At 45.8% G+C, this 22,496-nt stretch overlaps 1 protein-coding gene across 2 annotated transcripts in view; it reads left to right on the top strand.

The window, feature by feature from the left end:
- Positions 1 to 6,057: 6,057 nt before the first annotated feature.
- The window catches only part of RRM2B (ribonucleotide reductase regulatory TP53 inducible subunit M2B), a 34,197-nt gene continuing 17,758 nt past the window's right edge, over positions 6,058 to 22,496 (top strand). Inside the window, exons 1-2 of one of the 2 annotated variants that reach the window (XM_029063748.1) lie at positions 6,058 to 6,134; positions 13,113 to 13,268. In XM_029063748.1, the coding sequence (XP_028919581.1) occupies positions 6,111 to 6,134; positions 13,113 to 13,268 (180 nt within the window). In that variant the 5' untranslated portion in view covers positions 6,058 to 6,110. The remainder of the gene's footprint in view (positions 6,135 to 13,112; positions 13,269 to 22,496) is intronic. The other variant, XM_029063749.2, reaches the window with a different exon arrangement.

Genomic DNA, 22,496 nt, shown 5'->3' with positions numbered 1-22,496 from the left:
ACTGTTGGCATATTTTATGCTCAGGCCTTGTTGAGTCATATGAGTCTGAAATGAATGCTAAATGAAGAAAAAAAAATCTAGAATTATTCCTATGGAAAACCTGAAAATGTGCACCACTTTCTTTTGAACAGCCTTCAGGAGTTCCCATAACCAGTTTGAAGTATTTCTGCTGAGTTCTGGGCACAGAGTTTTGGTAAAATGTACTTGGGATTTTAAAAAATGAGCAAAAATAAGATTTGATTCCAAAATCGATTTACTTGCCAGGTGGTGAGATTATATAAATAAGCTAGTCCTGTTTCAGAGAAAGTATCTTTAACGCTGCTCCTCTACTAGAATTTCTGGATTTGAATATGCTGGAGATGGTTTTGGATAAACCTTGAGTAAAATGCCTTGGTTTTACTATTCAGTAAATGTTAGCATATACAGTAAGGTGAATGGTAAAACGGTTTGGGATTGTAAATAAAATCCTAGATGTAGAATAGGGTTCTTGTTTAGAGGACATGGAGTAAAATATGGAACAGATGACCAAGTGTGAAATTTTATTTGAGTATATACTTAAGTATCCTTAAACACCAGATAGGAGAAAAAGGGATGAAATTCCCTCCACTCCTGTTAGGATGAATGGAAGGAATCTGCCGTTGTTGAAACAAAATGATAAAACTTTCCAAAGAACCAGGGTTTGTAGGATTAGAGGATAGTTGGGTAAGTGTCAGCTGCATAATTGATAAGGTTCAGAGTGGAGTTAGTTAAAAAATGCTTAGTGAAGATTTTTAAAAGTTTGGGAGTGTCTTTGAACAGGACTGTAGTGTGCAGTAGAAATGAGATCTTTTTTAATGGTCCTGTTTAATAACATTTCTGAATCCAAGGCATCCATCTGAGGTGGTACTCCCAGCACGGAATTGGTGTTCAGTGTTGTGTGGATGCAGTCGCTGTTCCCAACCTGAAGATACCCTCATTAGAAGGAGCAACGTAAAATTTTATGGATGGCTAATCGAAACCGCATCTTCGTCTCACTGTGGAGGATGAAATACTTCGGAGACGTGCCTATGTTATAGGATGATATAAAAAGCTCGGGTTTTGTAAAAAGTTTTTCTTTTAAAAGACCACCTTTTAAGGCACCTGACCCTGAGACAAAAGGTAGGGCAAAAATAAAAAAAGCCAAATACCTTAAAGAGAGTACTGTGGTTAGGGATTCCCCTACCTGGATAGTTTCAATTAATTGTTTTCATGGAAATTGTGTCAAGTGAAAGAATGCTGAAAGTATAATTTCCCACCTATTTGCAGAGTAAATTCAGTGCACAACCCAATTGCTGGGTGTGCTGGTGTGCAGGGTTGTGCTGTGCGGTCTTGCAAGAATGCAACGTATGATGTGCACACACCCTGCTCAGGGTGTACACATCACAAAGCCTTGAGCACTCGAAATGTTAGCATAAAGTGCTATAGGAGAGGGTACTGTATTAAGCGCTTGGAAGACTACAGTAAAATAGTTATGAGACGTGCTCCCTGCTCAAAAGGAACTTGGATCAGTGGTATCTACCGAGTACCTGCTTTGTATAGAGCACTGTGCTAAGCCCTTGGGAGAGTACAGTATAACATTCATAGACAAGTGTTCTGTCTGCAAGGAGCTTATAGGGGAAGGCAGGCATTGAAATAGATTAGGGAGAAGTAGCAATGAGCTACAATGCTGCCTGAAAACCCTTCCAGGAGGTACCCGCCTCTTCCCAGGGCACTTAGTTTAGTGAATGATGAATTTATGGAGAAAAGTCCCTTTAATTGCAGCATGAGACATAAAAAAAATCCCTGCTACGCCTCTTGTCAGCTGTGTGACTTTGGGCAAGTCACTTAACTTATCTGGGCCTCAGTTACCTCATCCGTGAAATGGGGATGAAGACTGTGAGCCCCACGTGGGACAACCTGATCACCTGGTATCTACCCCAGCGCTCAGAACAGTGCTTGGCACATAGTAAGCTCTTAACAAATACCATCATCATCAATGCTTTAGCTCTATGGTGGATGAGGCTCCTTTTTTGAAACGGTTAATCTGTTTATTAGTCAATAACGAATAACGTTCACATCACAGTAATGATTATTATCAATGGACACAAACTGCTTGACTGCCTCCTAAGGTTACCGATGCTTCTTCCTGTCGGGTTCATGTCATTAGGGTGTTGTGTATTAATTGGGGAGGCCTTCCTGGCTGGGGGAGAATGAGGCAATACACACTTTGATCTATATCCCTGAAACTCTTAAAATGCCCTTTAAGCTCTTAATATATTCAGCAGTTATGTACAATCCTTATACCCTTCTATTTCTCCTACCTGTAGTTTATTTTAGTTACATCTCCCCCCGCTAGACTGTAAGCTGGATATAGGCAGGGAATGTTTGCTAATTCTGTTGTCCTTTCCCAAGAGCTTTAGCACAGTACTTGGCACATAAGCACTTAATAAATACCACTGGTGAATTGGGAAGGGCTGTACTTTGGGAAAGTGGGAGCAAGGGCTTTTGGATGGGGAATTTGAGAGTGAATAGTTTAAATTTGAGTGTGTAATCTGGACTGGAGAGGGGATATGATGGAGGGAGAGATCAGATTGAGTTCTCTGAGCCAATGATGCCTGTTGTCTTGATGGGACTCTCATCAATTTTACCCAGTTATCAGATTCCCCCAGCCCTTTTCTTCTAAAAACCACTAACTGAGGCAACTAAGGTCACTAAATGCAAACATTTGAGCTTCAAGTGTGGAGTAGGCTCATTCGGAGCCCTCTGAAGGAGAGCTGAGTAAATCCCCTTGAGATTTTGGTTGTAACCCTAGGTTCAAAGTACACTCTTTTCTTATGGAATACTTACCCCTTATTGTTTGAACACAACATGAAAAGCAACCTGCATACCTCTGAGCTCCATCTGGCTGTAATCATTTTTCTGCGTGGCACGGGAATAGCAGTAAAATTAGGTTAAATATGAAGTTTATTTTCCAAGTTTACACAGGATTTCTCTTTGCACATCAGCCTGCTTTGTAACCACCTAAGGCTGCAGGCCGGTCTCCCCTGCCCCCGGTTATACTGATTTTTTTCTTCAACGGTGCACCGGTGACCACATTTACATTCACTTTCTTCTCTTTGGTGGATCGAATTTTCATATTTGTTCTAGCTGGTTATTTTGGGCAGGTGCACCGAAAGCTGTGCGGTGCTAAAGTGGTGCTTTTGAATTTTGATACGGCCAACTGACTTTGCACAAGATTTCCCTTCCCTCCAGCTGCCTTTTATTTTATTTTATTTCATTTTAACCTCTCCCTCCTTGCCCATCTTCTGTCCTGGTGGCTTATGTGTGAAAGACATCATTCAGAGTGGCTCAGTGGAAAGAGCCCGGGCTTGGGAGTCAGAGGTCATGGGTTCGAATCCTCACTCCTCCACCTGTCAGCTGGGTGACCTTGGGCAAGTCACTTCACTTCTCTGTGCCTCAGTTACCTCATCTGTAAAATGGGGATTAAGACTGTGAGCCTCACGTGGGACAACCTGATTACCCTGTATCTGCCCCAGCGCTTAGAACAGTGCTCTGCACATAGTAAGCGCTTAACAAATACCAACATTATCATTATCATTCTCCTTTATGGGGTACATCAAAAGCAAGCCAGTGACCTCGGGAAATTAGGGTGCCGTGTAAACCCAGGGTGGGCAGGGATTGTCTCTCTTCACGGCTGAATCGTACTTTCCAAGAGCTTAGTCGAGTGCTCTGCACATAGTAAGCACTCAATAAATAGGACTGAATGAATGAAAGGCTCTCCAACAGGAGCAGGCCTGGAAGCTGAGGAGATTTCTGCTTTTAGGCAGTCGGCGGGCAGAGGGGACTGCGATAAACGCACTGAAAATGGTCGGTGGCCTGGTCTCGGGTTGGGCCTGATTCTGAAAATTCACATCAAATCTCCCCGGCTCAGTGGAAAGAGCCTGGGCTTTGGAGTCAGAGGTCATGAGTTTGAGTCCCGGCTCTGCCACTTGTCAGCTGTGTGACTGTGGGCAAGTCACTTCACTTCTCTGAGCCTCAGTTCCCTCATCTGGAAAATGGGGATTAAGACTGTGAGCCCCACGTGGGACAACCTGATTACCCTGTATCTCCCCCAGCGCTTAGAACAGTGCTCTGCACATAGTAAGCGCTTAACAAATGCCAACATATATATATGTATATATATATACACATTCTCTGTGCCTCAGTTCACTCATCTGTAAAAACGGGGATTAAAAAAATGTGAGCCCCACGGGGGACAATCTGGTGACCCTGTATCTGGCCCAGCGCTTAGAACAGTGCTCTGCCCATAGTAAGAGCTTAACAAATACCAATATATATATATATATTCTCTGTGCCTCAGTTCCCTCATCTATAAAAATGAGAATTAAAAATTGTGAGCCCCACGGGGGACTATCTGGTGACCCTGAATCTCCTCCAGCGCTTAGAACAGTGCTCTGCACATAGTAAGAGCTTAACAAATATATATATGTAGATGTAGATATATATATATTCTCTGTGCCTTAGTTCCCTCATCTATAAAAATGGGAATTAAAAGGTGTGAGCCCCACAAATACATATCTATATAGATATAGATATATATATTCTCTGTGCCTCAGTTCCCTCATCTATAAAAATGGGAATTGAAAGGTGTGAGCCCCACAAATACATATCTATATAGATATATATATATTCTCTGTGCCTCAGTTCCCTCATCTATAAAAATGGGAATTAAAAGCGGTGAGCCCCACAAATACATATCTAGATATATATATATATTCTCTGTGCCTCAGTTCCCTCATCTATAAAAATGGGAATTAAAAGCTGTGAAACCCACAAATACATATCTATATAGATATAGATATATATATATATTCTCTGTGCCTCAGTTCCCTCATCTATAAAAATGGGAATTAAAAGGTGTGAGCCCCACAAATACATATCTATATAGATATAGATATATTCTCTGTGCCTCAGTTCCCTCATCTATAAAAATGGGAATTAAAAGCTGTGAGCCCCACAAATACATATCTATATAGATATAGATATATTCTCTGTGCCTCAGTTCCCTCATCTATAAAAATGGGAATTAAAAACTGTGAGCCCCACGGGGGACAAGCTGGTGACCCTGGATCTTCCCCTGCGCTTAGAACAATGCTCTGTACATGGAGCTTAACAAATACCAACATTATTATTATTATTATTATTATTGTTGCTTTTATTATGCGATCTGTAGGGGGAAGCGATGGGTCCCTCTGTGGCAAGAATTGCCGAGGGTCCTGACAGGCCCCGCGTTAGGCCGGAGGACCGGATCGGGCCGGATCGGACCAGATCGGATCGGGTCGGGCCGGATCGGACGAGATCGGATCGGATCGGGCCGCCGCAGGGGTGGCCGGAGGGGGCGGGGCTCCAGACTGGCTGGCGGACGGGAGCCGCGGGGGGGCGGGGCCAGGGAAGTCACGTGACGGGGGAGGAGGGCGGGGCTCGGGCACGACGGGGCCGGACTGGTGGGCGCGGGCCGAGCGGCCACGTGACAGGGGCGGTGGGCGGGGCCTCGGCAACCACGGGCAGTGGGCGGGGATTCAGGGGACCAATGGGATTGGGGTGGGTGGGCGGGGCCTCGGGACCCACGGCCAGTGGGCGGGGTGGGGGGGGCGGGGATTTAAGGACCAATGGGACTGGGGCGAGTGGGCGGGGCCTCTAGGGGGACCAATGGGATTGGGGGGAGTGGGCGGGGCCTCGGAACCCACGGGCCAGGGGCAGTGGGCGGGATTGAGGGACGCACGATCCGGGGGAGGGGGGCGGGGATTCAGGGACCAATGGCGCTGGGGGAAGTGGGCGGGGCTTAAGGGGGAACCAATGGGATTTGGGGGAGTGGGCGGGGCCTCGGGACCCACGGGCCAGGGGCAGTGGGCGGGGTGGAGAGGGGAGGTGGGCGGGGATTCGGGGGACCAATGGGACTGGGGTGAGTGGGCGGGGCTTCGATGGGGCCAATGGGGGCGGGGCGAGACTTCGGGGGAACCAATGGGATTGGGGGGAGTGGGCGGGGCCTCGGGTTGCTGGCAGGACGGGGGTCGGTGTCGTCGTCGGTGGGCAGCAGCGGGCAGCGGCGCGCCATGGGCGATGGCGGGGGGCCGGAGGTAAGAGACGCCCCTGCAGCAGACGGGGGCTGGAGGGGCCAGGGATTAGCAAATGCCGTCATAATAATATTGACATTTACTAAGCGCTTACTCTGTGCAGAGCACTGTTCTGAGCGCTGGGGGAGATACGGGGTCATCAGGTTGTCCCACGGGAGGCTCCCAGTCTTCATCCCCATTGTACAGATGAAGGAATCGAGGCCCAGAGAAGTGAAGTGACTTGCCCACAGTCCCCCAGCTGCCAAGTGGCAGAGCCGGGATTCGAACCCATGACCTCGGACTCCCAAGCCCGGGCTCTTTTCCACTGAGCCACGCTGCTTCTCTTATCATCATGACTGTTATCAAAAATAATAGTAATGATAATATCATTAGCAAGGAGAATAATATAACAATAATAGTAATGACAATATTATCAATAATAATAGTAAAAGTAATAATAATGTAATAATATAATATATCATATAAAATAATATAATACAATATAATAGTAATAATAAATACTAATCCTCCCGCCTCCGCCCCCTCCCTTTGCAGCCCCTTCTCTCTCCTTTCCGGGCTTTGGCGGGCAGCCACCCAAGCCCCCGGCAGGGCTGTCGGTTGCTAAGATTCATTCATTTATTCGTTCAGTAGCATTTATTGAGCGCCTGCTACGTGCAGAGCACTGGACTGAGCGCTTGGAATAATAATAATAATAATGTTGGTATTTGTTAAGCGCTTACTAGGTGCAGAGCACTGTACTAAGCGCCGGGGGAGATACAGGGTCATCAGGTTGCCCCCCTCCGTGGGGCTCACAGTCTTCACCCCCATTTTACAGATGAGGGAACTGAGGCCCAGTGAAGTGACTTGACCACAGTCACACAGCTGACCAGTGGCAGGGGCGGGATTCGAACCCGTGACCTCGGACTCTCAAGCCCGGCCTCTGGCCACTGAGCCACGCTGCTTCCCCTATTGCACAATTGGGCAACAGATAGAGACCATCCCTGCCCAGGGCGGGCTCACAGTCTAACCGGGGGAGACGGACGGACAAAAACAAGGCAACATCATCACGATAAATAATAATAATGTTGGGATTTGTTAAGCGCTTACTCTGTGCAGAGCACTGTTCTAAGCACTGGGGGAGATCCAGGGGAATCAGGTTGTCCCACGGGAGGCTCACAGTTAATCCCCATTTTCCAGATGAGGTCACTGAGGCCCAGAGAAGTGAAGTGACTTAATAATAATAATAATTTGGTATTTGTTAAGCGCTTACTCTGTGCAGAGCACTGTTCTAAGCACTGGGGGAGATCCAGGGGCATCAGGTGGTCCCACGGGAGGCTCCCAGGCTTCATCCCCATTTGACAGAGGAGGGGACTGAGGCCCACAGAAGTGAAAAATGGTGGTACTTGTTAAGCGCTTACTAGGTGCAGAGCGCTGTTCTAAGCGCTGGGGGAGATCCAGGAGAAGCAATTTGGCTCTGTGGAAAGAACCCGGGCTTTGGAGTCAGAGGTCATGGGTTCGAATCCCGACTCGGCCACTTGTCAGCTGGGTGACTTTGGGCAAGTCACTTCACTTCTCGGTGCCTCAGTTCCCTCATCTGTAAAATGGGGATGAAGACTGTGAGCCCCAGGTGGGACAACCCGATGACCCTGTGTCTACCCCAGTGCTTAGAACAGTGCTTGGCACATAGTAAGCGCTTAACAAATACCAACATTATTATTATTATTATTATTATTATTATCCAGGGGCATCAGGTGGTCCCACGGGAGGTTCCCAGGCTTCATCCCAGACTGAGCTCCCCTTTTCCCTCTGCTCCCTCTATCCCCCTTTCACCTCTCCGCAGCTAAACCCTCTTCTCCCCCCTTTCCCTCTGCTCCTCCCCCTCTCCCTTCCCCTCCGCACTGTAATAATAATAATGTTGGTATTCGTTAAGCGCTTACTATGTGCCGAGCACTGTTCTGAGCGCTGGGGTAGGCACAACGGAATCAGGTTGTCCCACGTGGGGCTCACGGTCTTCATCCCCATTTTCCAGATGAGGTAACTGAGGCACCGAGAAGTTAAGTGACTCGTCCAAAGTCACACAGCTGACAAGTGGCCGAGCCAGGATTCGAACCCATGACCTCTGACTCCAAAGCCCGGGCTCTTTCCACTGAGCCACGCTGCTTCTACTCATCCGCTCGACTGTATCTATCTTCATCACCCTATTAATTTTGTTAATGAGATGTACATCACCCTGATTCTATTTATTTGCTATAGTTTTAATGAGATGTTCTTCCCCTCGATTCTATTTATTGCTATTGTTCTTGTCCGTCTCCCCCGATTAGACCGTAAGCCCGTCAGGGCAGGGACTGTCGCTATCTGGTACCGATTTGTCCATTCCAAGTGCTTAGTACAGTGCTCGGCACATAGTAAGCGCTCAATAAATGCTATTGAATGAATGAATGAATCCCCAAGCCCGTGCTCTTTTCGCTGAGCCCCGCTGCTTCCCAGAATAGAATGAAGGAGATATACACCTCATTAGCAAAATAAATAGGGTAATAAATAATATATACAGTGAGCACAGTGCTGAGGGGAGGGGAGAAGAGGGAAAGAGGAGGGCGGGAGGCTGCACGGGGGTGGGCGGGGATTAGGTTTTAAATTCAATGAGGTCCTCAATCAGAAAAGCAGCGGGGTCAGCCCAGCGCTTAGCGCAGTGCCTGGCCCATAGTGAGCACTTAACAAATTCATTCATTCATTCAATAGTATTTATTGAGCGCTTACTATGTGCAGAGCACTGTACTAAGCGCTTGGAATGGACAAATCGGCAACAGATAGAGACGGACCCTGCCCTTTGATGGGCTTACAGTCTAATCGGGGGAGAAATAATGTTGGTATTCATTAAGCGCTTACTATGTGCGGAGCACTGTTCTAAGTGCTGGGGTAGATACAGGATAATCAGGTTGTCCCACGTGAGGCTCACAGTCTAAATCCCCATTTTACAGATGAGGGAACTGAGGCACAGAGAGGTGAAATGACTTGCCCACAGTCACATAGCTGACAAGTGGCAGAGCCAGGATTCAAACCCATGACCTCTGACTCCCAAGCCCGTGTTCTTTCCACCGAGCTACACTGCTTCTCCAAATACCGTTGTCACTGTGATGAGCGGCAAGAGCCCGGGCTGGGGAGTCGGAGGGCGTGGGTTCGAATCCCTCGTCCGCTGGGTGACCCTGGGCCAGTCACTGAACTTCTCTGGGCCTCAGTGACCTCCGCTGGAAAATGGGGATGGGAGATTGGGAGCCCCCGCGTGGAACAGCCTCATTACCTTCTGTCGGCCCCAGCGCTTAGAACGGTGCTCGGCACATAGTGAGCGCTTAACAAACGCCATCGTCATCCTCATCAATTAGAATTTTAATGATTTCTGAAATTTTAGAGCGTTTTCCGAGCGTTTAATGCGGTGCTCTCTATTGGACTTTCCGAGCGCTTAGTACAGTGCTCTGTTTTGGACTTTCCGAACGCTTAGTAGACTGCTCGGAATCGGACTTTCTGAGCACTTAGTAGACTGCTCTGTATTGGACTTTCTGAGCGCTTAGTACACTGCTCTGTACTGGACTTTCCGAGCACTTAGTAGACTGCTCTGTATTGGACTTTCCGAGCGCATAGTACAGTGCTCTGTATTGGACTCTCTGAGCGCTTAGGACGGTGCTCTCTACTGGACTTTCCAAGCGCGTAGTGCAGTCCCTGTCCCATCTGTTTCCACCCACTTGTAGACAGTGAAGCCTGCTGTGGACAGGGATTATCTCTATTTTATGCTGAATTGTTCTTCCCAAGCACTTAGTACAGTGCTCTGCACACATAGTGAGCGCTCAATAAATGTGATTGAATTAATTATTGCCTGCTTATTTGTCCAGTTATTTCACTGGTCCTCATAATAATAATCATCATCATCGTGGGATGTGTTAAGCGCTTACTAGATGGCAGGCACTATACTAGGAGCTGGAGTGGATACAAGCAGATCGGGTTGGACCCAGTCCCCGTCCCGCATGGGGCTCACAGTCTCAATCCCTGGGAGGAAAGGAAGGCGGCAGGTATTTTCAGTGGTCCTCAGAATAATAATTTTATAGTATTTGTTAAGCAGTTATTAGGTGCCAGGCACTGTCCTAAGCACCGAGGTGGATACAAGCAAATCAGGTTGGACGCAGTCCCTGTCCCACCTGTCACCCCCCTTCTAGACTGTGAACACGTTGTGAGCAGGGATTGTCTCTATTTGTTGCTGAATTGTACTTCCCAAGCACTTAGTACAGTGCTCTGCACACAGTAAGCTCTCAATAAATACAGTGGAATGAGTGAATTAATCAATCAAGCCCCGTAAGGAAAAGAAGGCAGGTATTATCACCGTGCTAATTTTCAGAGAACATTTTAGCCCAGGAAGGTTTTTGTCTGAGTTTAGTTTGGCACTCAGATCTCATTCTGAGACCAACCCATTTGGTTTCTAGTGGAATATAGTTTTTTTGGGGTAAATATCTCATGGGGTTTCCTTATTGAACATTTTGTAGATGCTTCTGAGTCACCACCGAATTAGGCAAAAATTGAAGTATCTAACATATCTCCTTTTGGGGATGAACTATTAGACTTTTCTAACACAATGAAAAAATATTTGTTAAGGTTGCTTTTAGTGAGTTGACCGAACTCGGTCAGTAAGCCAAGATGCGTTTACCCCAGTCGTGTTTATTTACATTTACAAATGCTTTGATTTAATTTATCCTCTCCTTGGCCTTTTACCTGTGATCAGAAATTGCCCCAATATGGGTGAAGGAATTAACTTCTGTTTGTATAGCGCACATATTTAACACTGTCTCCTTTTAAGGAGCTTTCTGTTTTTCTGCCTGACTTTAATCAGTCGTATTTATTGGGTGCTTTACTGTGTGTAGACCGGTGTACTGAGGGCTTGGAAAAATACAATATAACAATATCACAGTACTCCCGGCCCACAACGCGCTTACAGTTTAGTAAATAAGGACAGTGTACTGCTGCCCTTGTAATACGGTCTGGTGGCATACTGGTTTTTATGCCCAAGTGTTGACTTCTTTGCTTCACCACCAGCTTAAGGAAAAATATAACACGGTAAACTCAGATGCCTGGGGGTAGCTCAAGAGGAATCTCCTATGTAATCCATAGTGGATTCTCTAGGGATATAAAAGCCCATTTCAAAGAGGCTTAGGTCAGGGTTCTCAAACTTTTCCGTCCATGGGCTGTCAGAATGGCAAAATGCCTCTTTTTTTAACGGTGTTTCTCGAGCACTTTCTGTGTGTCAAGCACTGTACTAAGCACCTGGGTAGATAGAAGCAAATCAGATTGGACAGCAGGCATGGCATAGTGGATAGAGCATGGGCCTGGGAGTCAGACGGTCATGGGTTTTAATCCTGGCTCCGCCACTTGTCTTGCTGTGTGATCTTGGGCAAGTCACTTTTCTTCTCTGGGCCTCAGTGACCTCATCTGTAAAACGTGGTTTGAGATTGTGAGCCCTACATGGGACAGGGACTGTCCCCCACCTGATTTACTTGTGTCTACTCCAGGGTTTAGTACAGTGCCTGGCTTAACAAATACTGCTTAATAATAATAATAATAGTAATACAGCTTAGCAAATAATACAGTGCCTGGCACACAGTAAGTGCTTAACAAATACCATAATAATAATAATTATTATTAAATCATTCACTCATTCAGTAGTATTTATTGAGCACTTACTATGTGCAGAGCACTGTACTAAGCACTTGGAATGTACAATTCGGCAACAGATAACGTTGGTATTTTTTAAGCACTTACTATGTGCAGAGCACTGTTCTAAGCACTGGAGTAGACACAGGGGAATCAGGTTGTCCCATGTGGGGCTCACAGTCTTAATCCCCATTTTACAGATGAGGTAAGTGAGGCACAGAGAAGTGAAGTGACTTGCCCACAGTCACACAGCTGCCAAGTGGCACAGCCGGGATTCGAACCCATGACCTCTGACTCCAAAGCCCGTGCTCTTTCCACTGAGCCACGCTGCTTCTCAGAGACAATCCCTGCCCAATGACGGGCTCACAGTTTAAATATCCCACTTGGGGCTCACAGTCTAAATTCCCACTTTACAGTTGAGAGGAATGAGGCACAGAGAAGTGAAGTCACTTGCCCAAGATTATACGGCAGACAAGTGGTGAAGCTGGGATTAGAACCCAGGTCCTTCTGAAACCCAGGCCTGTGCTCTATTCAACAGACCACGCTGCTTCTTCTGTTTTCTTCCTCTCCCAGAGATTCCTCCAAGAGCTGGTCATCCTCTGCCTCCAGGAACTTCCAGTTTATTTTCAGGTTCAAGCTTTGACAAGAGGCTTCTTGCCAGGAAGAAATTTGCGGCACTGAAAAAAACCTTACCTGTTGATAATGGCATTAATTATCTTCATTTTCCTTGGTTTGTAGCATTCTAAGATTAGTATTCGGAGTTGTTACTGGCCTTTACAGAATTTTGCTCTGTAAATTCTAAGCCGACCTTCCATTTCGACCAAGGTCACTTCTGGTTCAGTTCATCCTGGGCCAGACAACATTTATAACCGTCCAACTACCTCCTCGTCCTCCTCCTCCTCTAAACTTCCACCTGCTGTTGGCCGTGCTCTTCCCTTGGTCGCTCTTCCTAGTTCTCTTGCTATCTCGCCCCCATCCCGACTGCCATTGCCTTCCTCTTCTCCAGCCCCTCAGGACCTGGCTCTTGGGCCACCCATCCTTCCTGAAAATTTCACTATCGAAGCTGGAAGCGTGGCCATTCATTTCTTTAATTTCCCATATGCTATGGAAGGCTCAGAAATAACCTGCTGCTCTTTTGACAAGTGACTAATTTCCAGGTCACTATAAGGAAGAGTTTGGGAACAGTTCAGAAATGATGAACAGGTTAACTTTGAAGCGTTAGAAGATAAAAGAAGAAAACGTGAAGTGTTTTCACAGGGAATACTGTGCAAATATTCATTAAAGTGTGCATTTGGACTTTATTCTTTAAAGGATTTCTCTTCAGAGCCTACCGAAAATGGACTGCAGCCATGCGAAGAACCTCTCCTCAGAAAGAGTTCTCGGCGATTTGTCATTTTCCCAATCCAGTACCCTGAAATCTGGAAAATGTATAAACAAGCACAGGCATCTTTCTGGACAGCCGAAGAGGTAACAGCTACTGCTTGTTTTGTCACTCATATAAATTCCGCATACGGTGAGAGCCAGTTATCACCCTAGGCTTAGGGTCCCTAAAGTCCACTGCTTTTACAAGGGGTCTCTGGATCCTTTTCTTTCAGCCCCCAGATGGCTATTGTCTTTCTCAAATTCTTTCCCCTGCTGTAAGTCCTTTGCAACCAGTCTTTTTCAGATCAGAGCCCCGCATCGGCCAGGGTACAAGCCTGCTGTGGGCTGGCACTACCAACCTGTACTTAGTTGGGTTGATGCCCCTTCTTCATTTCAGGCCAGAAGTGCCAAGATGAGGAAGAATGGAACCAGTCCCCAGCGTGGCTCAGTGGAAAGAGCCTGGGCTTCGGAGTCAGAGGTCATGAGTTCGACTCCCGGCTCTGCCACTTGTCAACTGTGTGACTGTGGGCAAGTCACTTAACTTCTCTGTGCCTCAGGTACCTCATCTGTAAAATGGGGATTAACTGTGAGCCTCATGTGGGACAACCTGATTACCCTGTATCTACCCCAGCGCTTAGAACAGAGCTCTGCACATAGTAATGACTTAACAAATACCAACATTATTATTATTATTATTATTAACTTGACCCACACGGGTCTCTCTCACAGTCCACAGTGGGTGTTTCCCAGGCCGGGTAGCTTCAACGAGCCCAAGATAACTAGTAGCACGTTTCCTCATCTCCCACTCCCTTCTGCATCACCCTGACTTGCTCCCTTTGCCCTTGTCCCCTCCTAGCCCCAAAGCACTTTTGTACATATCTGTCACTTTATTTCTTTGTGGTGATGTCTGTCTCCCCTACTCTTGACTGTGAACTCATCGTGGGCAGGGAATGTCACTGTTTATTGTTGTATTGTACTTTCCCAAGCTTTTAGTACAGTGCTCTGCGCACAGTGAGTACTCAATATATAAATGAATGAATGAAGGGGGAAGTGACAGGTGCCAGTAGTGCCTGTGGAATGGGGAAATCCCTCTCTGCTAGGTCCACTTGTACTATCCAGTATGGGCAGAGCCTGGGATTAGGAAACTGTTTTCCCTTTCTCCATCCCCTCCCAGTACCAAGAGAAGCAGCATGGCTTAGTGGCTAGACTACGGAGTTAGAAGGACCTGAGTTCCAATCCCAGCTCCTCCTTGTGTCTGCTGTGTGATCTTGGGTGAGTCACTTCACTTCTCTGGGCCACAGTGAGCATATCTGTAAAAGAGGTGGGACAGGGACTCTGTCCAACCTGATTAACTTGTATCTATTCCAGTGCTTAGAACAGTGCTTGGCACATAGTGACCACTTAACAAGTACCATTATTATCATTATCATTATTATTATCTCTTCCTCCAACAGCCCAAGACAGCTTTCCTGATTTTTCCTTATGATTTCAAGCTTTCTGATCCCCTCCACTCCCCGAGGAAATAGGGGAATGAATTCCCTGCCCTAAGACCCTCTTCAGCTCCTGTCATTACCCATTTTTCAGAGAGTTTTTTCTAAGACATATGGACCGAGGTGCCAGCTTTTCATTTTGAGCATAGATACAAATTTCAATCAATAACATTCATTGAGTTCCTACTGTGTGCAGTACACTGTACTGAACACTTGAAAGAGTACAATAGGATGCGGGATCAGAGATAGATGATCCCTGCCCTCTGATCAATCAATTGTATTTATTATTTACTGTGTGCTGAGCACTGTCCTAGGCACTGGGGAGAATATTAATATAACAGAGTTAGTAGACATGTTCCTTGCCCACAAGGACCTTGCATTCTAGAGGGGAAGATAAACATTAAAATAAATTACAGATGTATATGTAACTGCTGTAGGGCTGAGGGCTTAAAGGGAACAAATCCAAGTAGAAGCGGGATCCAGAAGAAAGAGGGGGTAGGGAAAATAAGGGCTTGGGGAAGGCTTCGAGCTTACAATTGTGTGGAGACGGTTAATTTAAATTATAGGTAGGAAGAAGTAATAGACTGTAGATGAGTGGCACATCCAAGCATTTTGGCACTACATAAGTACTGAAATGCTTAGGGCAGAAGGGCTGAATTGGCAGTTGGAGGATTAAGGTGGGAAAATGAGAGAATAATCGGGGAAGCCCTCTGGAGGAGATGTGATTTTAGCAGGTCTATTAAAGATGGTGAGAGCTGGGGTTTGTTGGAAGGGCTTGAGCTGGGGGACAGCAATGGGAGGGGTGAGATGAAATCACAGTGAGTAGGTTAGCTTGAGAGGAATGAAGAGTGTGAGCTGGAGTATAATGGGAGAAGAGAGTGGATGAGAAGGAAGGAGAAAACAGATTGAGTGCTCTAAAGCCAGTGGTCTTAAGGTGGAATGTTATTCATTCACTTGTACTTATAGAGCAATTATTGAGCTCAAGCGCTTGGGAAAAGTAAAGTACAATAATAAACAGTGACATTCCCTGCCCACAACGAGCTTACGTTTAGGGGCATAGCTTTCAGGGATAGATGCCCTGCTATGGCTTCCAATGTGGGCACAGTCACGCCGCTGGCTGGAAGGAAGACAACCCCTCATAGGGCCACTAGTCCCCGAAACTCCAGTCTGAGCCCAGAACTCAGTACAAAAGGGCCCCGGCCAGCCAGTGGGAAGCAGGGAGTCCCTTGTCTGGACCTCTGGGCGGCCCACTAGTGGCCTGGTGGATAGAGCCCCGACCTGGGAGTCAGAAGGACCTGGGTTCTAATTCTGCCTTCCCCACACGTCTGCCGTGTGACCTTGGGCAAGTCACTTCATTTCTCTGTGCCTCAGAGAAATGGGGATCTGTAAAAAGGGGATTGAGACTGTGAGCCCTATATGGGACAGGGGCTGTGTCCAACCTGATTAACTTGTATCTACCCCAGCTCTTAGAACAGTGCTTGGCTCACAGTAGGCGCTTAACCAGTGCCACGATCGTCATTACCACAATCACTAGAGGCAAGAAGATTCCCCAGTTGCCTCTGCTGAGCTCCAGAGCCACGCTGACCGAGGGGAGAGGAGCTGCCAACTCAGCCCCAGACCCCGGGGGGACTGAGAGGCCCTGGCAACAGTTGGGGCTGGGGAGGTGGAGGCCGGGCATGTTGGCAGTGGGCAGATCAGAAAGGGGACCTGCCCTCAGGACCATAGCTCCGACCGGACACTCACTGTTGCTGAGCTGAAAATGTAAAGCCTATGAGGCCGGCTCTTCCGGGACAGCTGCTTCTGTGCACCTGAATGGTGAGGCGAGCAACAGTGCAGCAGCCTGTAACCTCCTGCCCAGAAAGGGAAGTGGCTGAAAGAAAGCAGACTGCGGGGGCGGGGAGGGGGTTTGAGGGGGCACTGTAAGGACCCCCCAAAGGTAAATCCTTCCTAGCCATCAGCCCAGAAGTGTCTTTCCCACACTAGGGGAAAGACCTTTTAACGCTACTTCAGTCCTGCATTTTTGTTTTAGCTAATATTCTCCCAAATTATGTGCTTTTACCCCTAATTTCCCCTTCAGGCATTTGTTCAGTTGAATTACTGGCAACCTCAAGGAGTTTAGTAATGAAGCAGGTGTTTGGGGGTTGGAGTTAATATAGTATCTGGCTTTTGGGGACTTTTGCATAGTAGGGGGATTGATTATAGACTGTAGGCTTTTTGTGGGCAGAGAATGTATATTGTTGTACACTCCCAGGTGCATCGTACAGTGCTCTACATACAGTAAGCACTCAGTAAATATGACTGAATGAAGATTTGAGGGATTTAAAATATTATCGGGGTGTTTATTGGTTCAGGTAAGAGGTAGTTCGTATATGAATATCTATATGTCAAGTTATTTTTCAGCAATTAGATCCCTTTTTGGTATTTTGAATTCTACAGATGCTATGCAAATGTTTGATCGTCCAACTATCACTTGGTAAACGGTGCATTGTTAGGTTTAAACTTACCCTTTTGGGAGCTAGAACTGCCAACATCCTTCCTGAAACCTTTTCAAACCTTGGTTTGTAGGTGGCTGTAAATGGAATGAGAGTAATGTTGACACACAGCGAAAAGCAAAAACTGACCACAGGAGCCAGTTACCCAAGGAAACTCCAGTCTCTTTCCTGTGCAAAGAGAAGGGAAATCCTCCAGGAAAAAAAAATCAAAATTTGGATACAGTTTAAGTGACCAAACCTTCCAGACTATCTCATTCCAAAATAAATGTACAGAATCAACGAATGTGAACTGTAGTAAAATTAGGATGGACTTGTAAATTTTGCAGCAGCATGGATGTCAAGAAAAAGATAATTATTTTTAAATCATGTTTTCAGAAGCAGCAAGGCCTAATGGAAAGAGTCTGATCCTGGGAGTCAGAGGACCTTGTTCTAATTCTGGCTCTGGCACTCTTCTGTTGTGTGACCTTGGACAAGTCACTTCTCTATGCTTCAGTTTCTGTGCCTGTAAAATGGGAATTAAATACCTGTTCTCCCATCTACGTAGATTGTGACTCTCAAATGGGTCAGGGACTGTATCCGATCTGATTATTTTGTATCTACCCCTCAGCCTAGTAGAGTGCTTAGCACATAATAAGCTCTTAACAAATACCAAAATTATCATTATCATCAACTCAAATTTTTTTAAAAAGATACGGGGAATAGAAATTAGTTTAAAACCTTTAATACCCATAAAAGTTGTATTTTATTTCAGTCAGTCAATCAATGGAATTTACTGAGTACTTAGTGTGTGCAAAGCATTCTACTAAGCACTTGGGAAGAGTACAGTACAACAAAGTTGGTAGGCATTCCCTGCCCACAAGGAGCTTACAGTCTGAAGAGGGAGACAGACATTAAAATAAATTACAAAGAGGGCACACTTTCTTTTTTGATGGGTATTCGTTAAGCACATACCAATGGCCAGGTACTGTATTAAATGCTGTGGTAGATACAAGATGATTGGGTTGGATGCAGCCCCTGTCCCACATGGAATTTACAGTCTTAATCCCCATTTTACAGATGAGGTAACAGAGGCATAGAGAAGTAATAATAATAATAATGTTGGTATTTGTTAAGCGCTTACTATGTGCAGAGCACTGTTCTAAGCGCTGGGGGAGACACGGGGAAATCAGGCTGTCCCACATGGAGCTCACAGTCTTAATCCCCATTTTACAGATGAGGTAACTGAGGCCCAGAGAAGTTAAGTGACTCGCCCACAGTCACACCTGACAAGTGGCAGAGCTGAGATTCGAACTCATGACCTCTGACTCCAAAGCCCATGCTCTTTCCACTGAGCCACGCTGCTTCTCTAACTTGCCCAGAAGTAACTTGCCCAGGGTCACACAACAAACAAATGTAAGACTTATAATGAATTCCTTGGCTCCTTCTGAAATCTTGAAGAGATAGAAGAGACTGACTTTTTATTTAGATTGCATTACTCCACTTGGAACTGAATTGAGGATCCTTCCCTCCTTCCCTCTCTCCCTCAAAGCCACCCAACAGGCTTCAGAAATTAAGCATATTCAGTCACCATTTTCTTAGGCAGTCTTTGAACAGTGAGCTACCCATGTCTAAGCAGCGTGGCTCAGTGGAAAGAGCGTGGGCTTGGGAGTCAGAGGTCATGGGTTCGAATCCCAGCTCAGCCACTTGTCAGCTGTGTGACCTTGGGCAAGTCATTTCACTTCTCTGTGCCACAGTTCCCTCATCTGTAAAATGGGAATGAGGACTGTGAGCCCCACGTGGGACCACCTGATCACCTTGTATCTACCCCAGCGCTTAGAACAGTGCTTGGCACATAGTAAGCGCTTAACAAATACCAATATTTATTTTATTTATTTAATTATTCGTGTGCTGAATTTTTAGCTCCTCTTCACTAATCATTTATGCAACACCCGATAAGTTTGAATCTATCCCAGAATTTAATATTGTGCCTGGCTCAGAGTAACCGCTAAACAAATACCATATGCTATTATTATTATTATCTTTAACAAATTGTCTCTAGACTGTGAGTTTGTCTTTAGACTGTAAGCTCAATATGGGCAGGGAACATGTCTGCTAATTCTTTTTTATTGTACTCTCTCAAGCGCTTAGTACAGTGCTATGCACACAGTAAGTGCTCAGTACCTACCACTGATTGATTGATTGACTGTAGCGGCCTTTCAGAGAAAGAAAAAGTTTATTTGTAAGTGTGGAACCAAATATTTTGGCTCAGTGGAAAGAGCACGGGCTTGGGAGTTAGAGGTCATGGGTTCGAATCCCTGCTCTGCCACTTGTCAGCTGTGTGATTGTGGGCAAGTCACTTAATTTCTCTGTGCCTCAGTTCCCTCATCTGTAAAATGGGGCTTAAGACTGTGAGTCTCACGTGGGACAACCTGATTAACCTGTATCTACCCCGGTGCTTAGAACAGTACTCTGCACACAGTAAGCACTTAACAAATACCAACATTATTATCATTATTACTTGCACCTGTCTTTACCAAACCATCTTGTGGTTTGAAAAAAAACCACCAACAACCCCAAACCTATGTTGTTTGATCTTTGGTTAGGGTCGTATCCCAGTCCGGGTTCATTCTGTGAGCCAGAGCAGGCAGACAGGACTGCTTTTAAGCTAATGACGAGTTAGGAGAGAAAGTATATTTCACATTTCCAGTTTTGTGCTATCATAATCCACATTTAAAAAGGACACCTTCTTTTAGATTTCTTGAAATTAGGTCATTTTGCAGGGAGATAGTCGACGAGATCAATTGTCCCATTTTAGGGGGAGGGGGAGATAGTCGATCAGACCAATCGTCCCATCAGTCTACTATTCTGTCCCTGACCATGGCACCAAAGGATACTCAGAGTGCTTGTTATTTGCCAAGAACTGTACTAACCACAGGGGTAGATACATGATATAAACTGGGCACAGTCCTTGTCCTACAAGGAACTCACAGTTTAAGAGGGAGAACAGGTTTTTACCCCCTATTTTACAGGAGAGGAAACAGACATAGATTTGCCCAGGGTCACACAGCAGGCAAGTGACAGAGCTGGGATTAGATCTCAGATACTCGGACAGCCAGGCCCTTGCTTTTTCCACTAGGGTATGCTATGAAGCATTGTGGTTTAGTGGATAGAGCATGGGCTTGGAAGTTAGAAGTCTTAGGTTCTAATCCCAGCTCTCCACATGTCTGCTTTGTGACCTTGGGCAAGGCACTTAACTCCTCTGGGCCTCAGTTACCTCATCTGTGAAATGAGGATTAAGACTGGGAGCCCCATGGGGGATAGGAACTGTGTTCAACCTGATTAACTTGTATCTACTCCAGTGCTTAGAACAGTGCATGGCACATAGTAAGCTCTTTACAAGCACCATTATTATTATTATTATTATGTCTCCTGATATCCATTTGAATGGTTAGGGATGTTTTTTCTAGCCTATCTGCATTTTCTTTGGGATTATCCATAATGGATCTCTCGAAGAGTCCTAAAATTACCATCCTACTATAATATTGCTAAAATCCACCCTTTCCTCTCCATCCAAACTGCTACCACATTAATACAATCACTCATCCTATCCTGCCTAGATTATTGCATCAGCCTCCTTACTGACTCCCAACCTCCTACCTCTCCCCACTTCAGTCCATACATCACTCTGTCACCTGAAACACATTTCGACAGAAATTTACAGGACATGTCATCCCCCCACCCCCCACTCAAAAATCTTCAGTGATTGCCTTTTCACCTCTGTATCAAACAAAAACTCCTCACTTTTGGCTTTAAAGTTCTCCATCACCTCACCCCCTCCTACTTCACCTCTCTTCTCCCCTTCTACATTCCAGCCTGCACACTTCACTCCTCTGGTGCTAACCTTCTTACAGTGCCTCGATCTCACCTCTCTCGCCGCCGACCCCTGGCCCATGTCCTACCTTTGGCCTGGAACACCCTCCCTCCTCAAATCCGCCAGACAATTCCCCCCCGCCCCCCTACACACTTTACAGTGCTTGGTACATAGTAAGCACTTAATAAATGCCATCATTATTATTACTGAAGGCAAATCTCCTCCAAGAGATCTTCCCAGACTAAGCCCCACTTTTCCTCATCTCCCACTCCCTTCTGAGTTACCCTGACTTGTTCCCTTTGCTCTTCCCCCAATCCCTGCCCCACAGCCCTTATGTATATATCTCTAATTTTATTTATTTTCATTGATGACTATTTGTATTGACGTCTGTCTCCCCCCTCGCCCCCCCGACAGTGACCTCATTGTGGGCAGGGATCGTCTCTCTTTACTGCTGTATCGTACTTTCTTAAGCACTCAGTACAGTGATCTGCACACAGTAAGCTCTCAATAAATACGATTGAATGAATGACTGAATGAATGACTGACTGACTGAATGAATGAATTACCAAAAGCTGCATCTTAAGTCATCTCTTTCTTTTTAATGATGTAATTTGAAATCATTGTTCTTATAGGAATAGTGTTATAAATGGGGGTTGGTTTCTGAGTCAAGACTGGGCATCACAGTTTTTACCCAAAACTGTGTATTCAATTATAGATGAGGAATATAATCATATTAAAGTATTTATTTTTATCAGAAAAGTTACATGATAGGGTGGCCGAGTTTAACTTCATAAATAAAATGGATGTGTCAACCTTTCCTAAGCGATTCCGTCTGGCAAGCAGGTAACCCCTCCTCTTCCCAACGCCCCCCGATCCTCTTTAAACTTTCTCTCTCCTTCCCCCAGTACCCTGTGGCTCTTAATATTGTTCCCCCATTCTTCTGTGGCCTCTATTGCTCGTACCCCAGAGCTAGTTTCATAAGGGAGCTAGCATTGTGAAATAATAATCCAGGAGGCCTTCCCAGACTGAGCCCCCCTTTTCCTCTGCCCCTTCTCCCCTCCCCATCGCCCCGACTCCCTCCCTCTGCTCTACCCCCCCCCCAACACTTTTGTATATGTGTACTTACTTTATTTTACTAATGATGTGTATATATCTATAATTCTATTTATTTGTGTTGATGTTATTGTTGCCTATTTACTTGTATTGTTTTGCATTGTTGTCTCTCTCCCCACTTCTAGACTGTGAGCCCGTTGTTGGGTAGGGATTGTCTCTATTTGATGCTGAATTGTACTTTCCGAGCACTTAGTACATTGCTCTACACACAGTAAGTGCTCAATAAATACGAATGAATGAATGAATGATTATGGAACTTGTTAAGCTCTTACTATGTTCCAAGTGCTGGGGTAGATACAAGCAAATAAGGTTGGACACAGTCCCTGTTCCATGTGGGGCTCACACTTTTCATCCCCATTTTACAGATGAGGTAGTTGAGACCCCGAGG

This window comes from Ornithorhynchus anatinus, chromosome 4 (genome assembly GCF_004115215.2).
Source record: "Ornithorhynchus anatinus isolate Pmale09 chromosome 4, mOrnAna1.pri.v4, whole genome shotgun sequence".
Lineage (NCBI taxonomy): Eukaryota > Metazoa > Chordata > Mammalia > Monotremata > Ornithorhynchidae > Ornithorhynchus > Ornithorhynchus anatinus.
The sequence above is the reverse complement of the archived record's forward strand: the minus strand, read 5'-3'. Positions and strand labels throughout refer to the sequence as shown.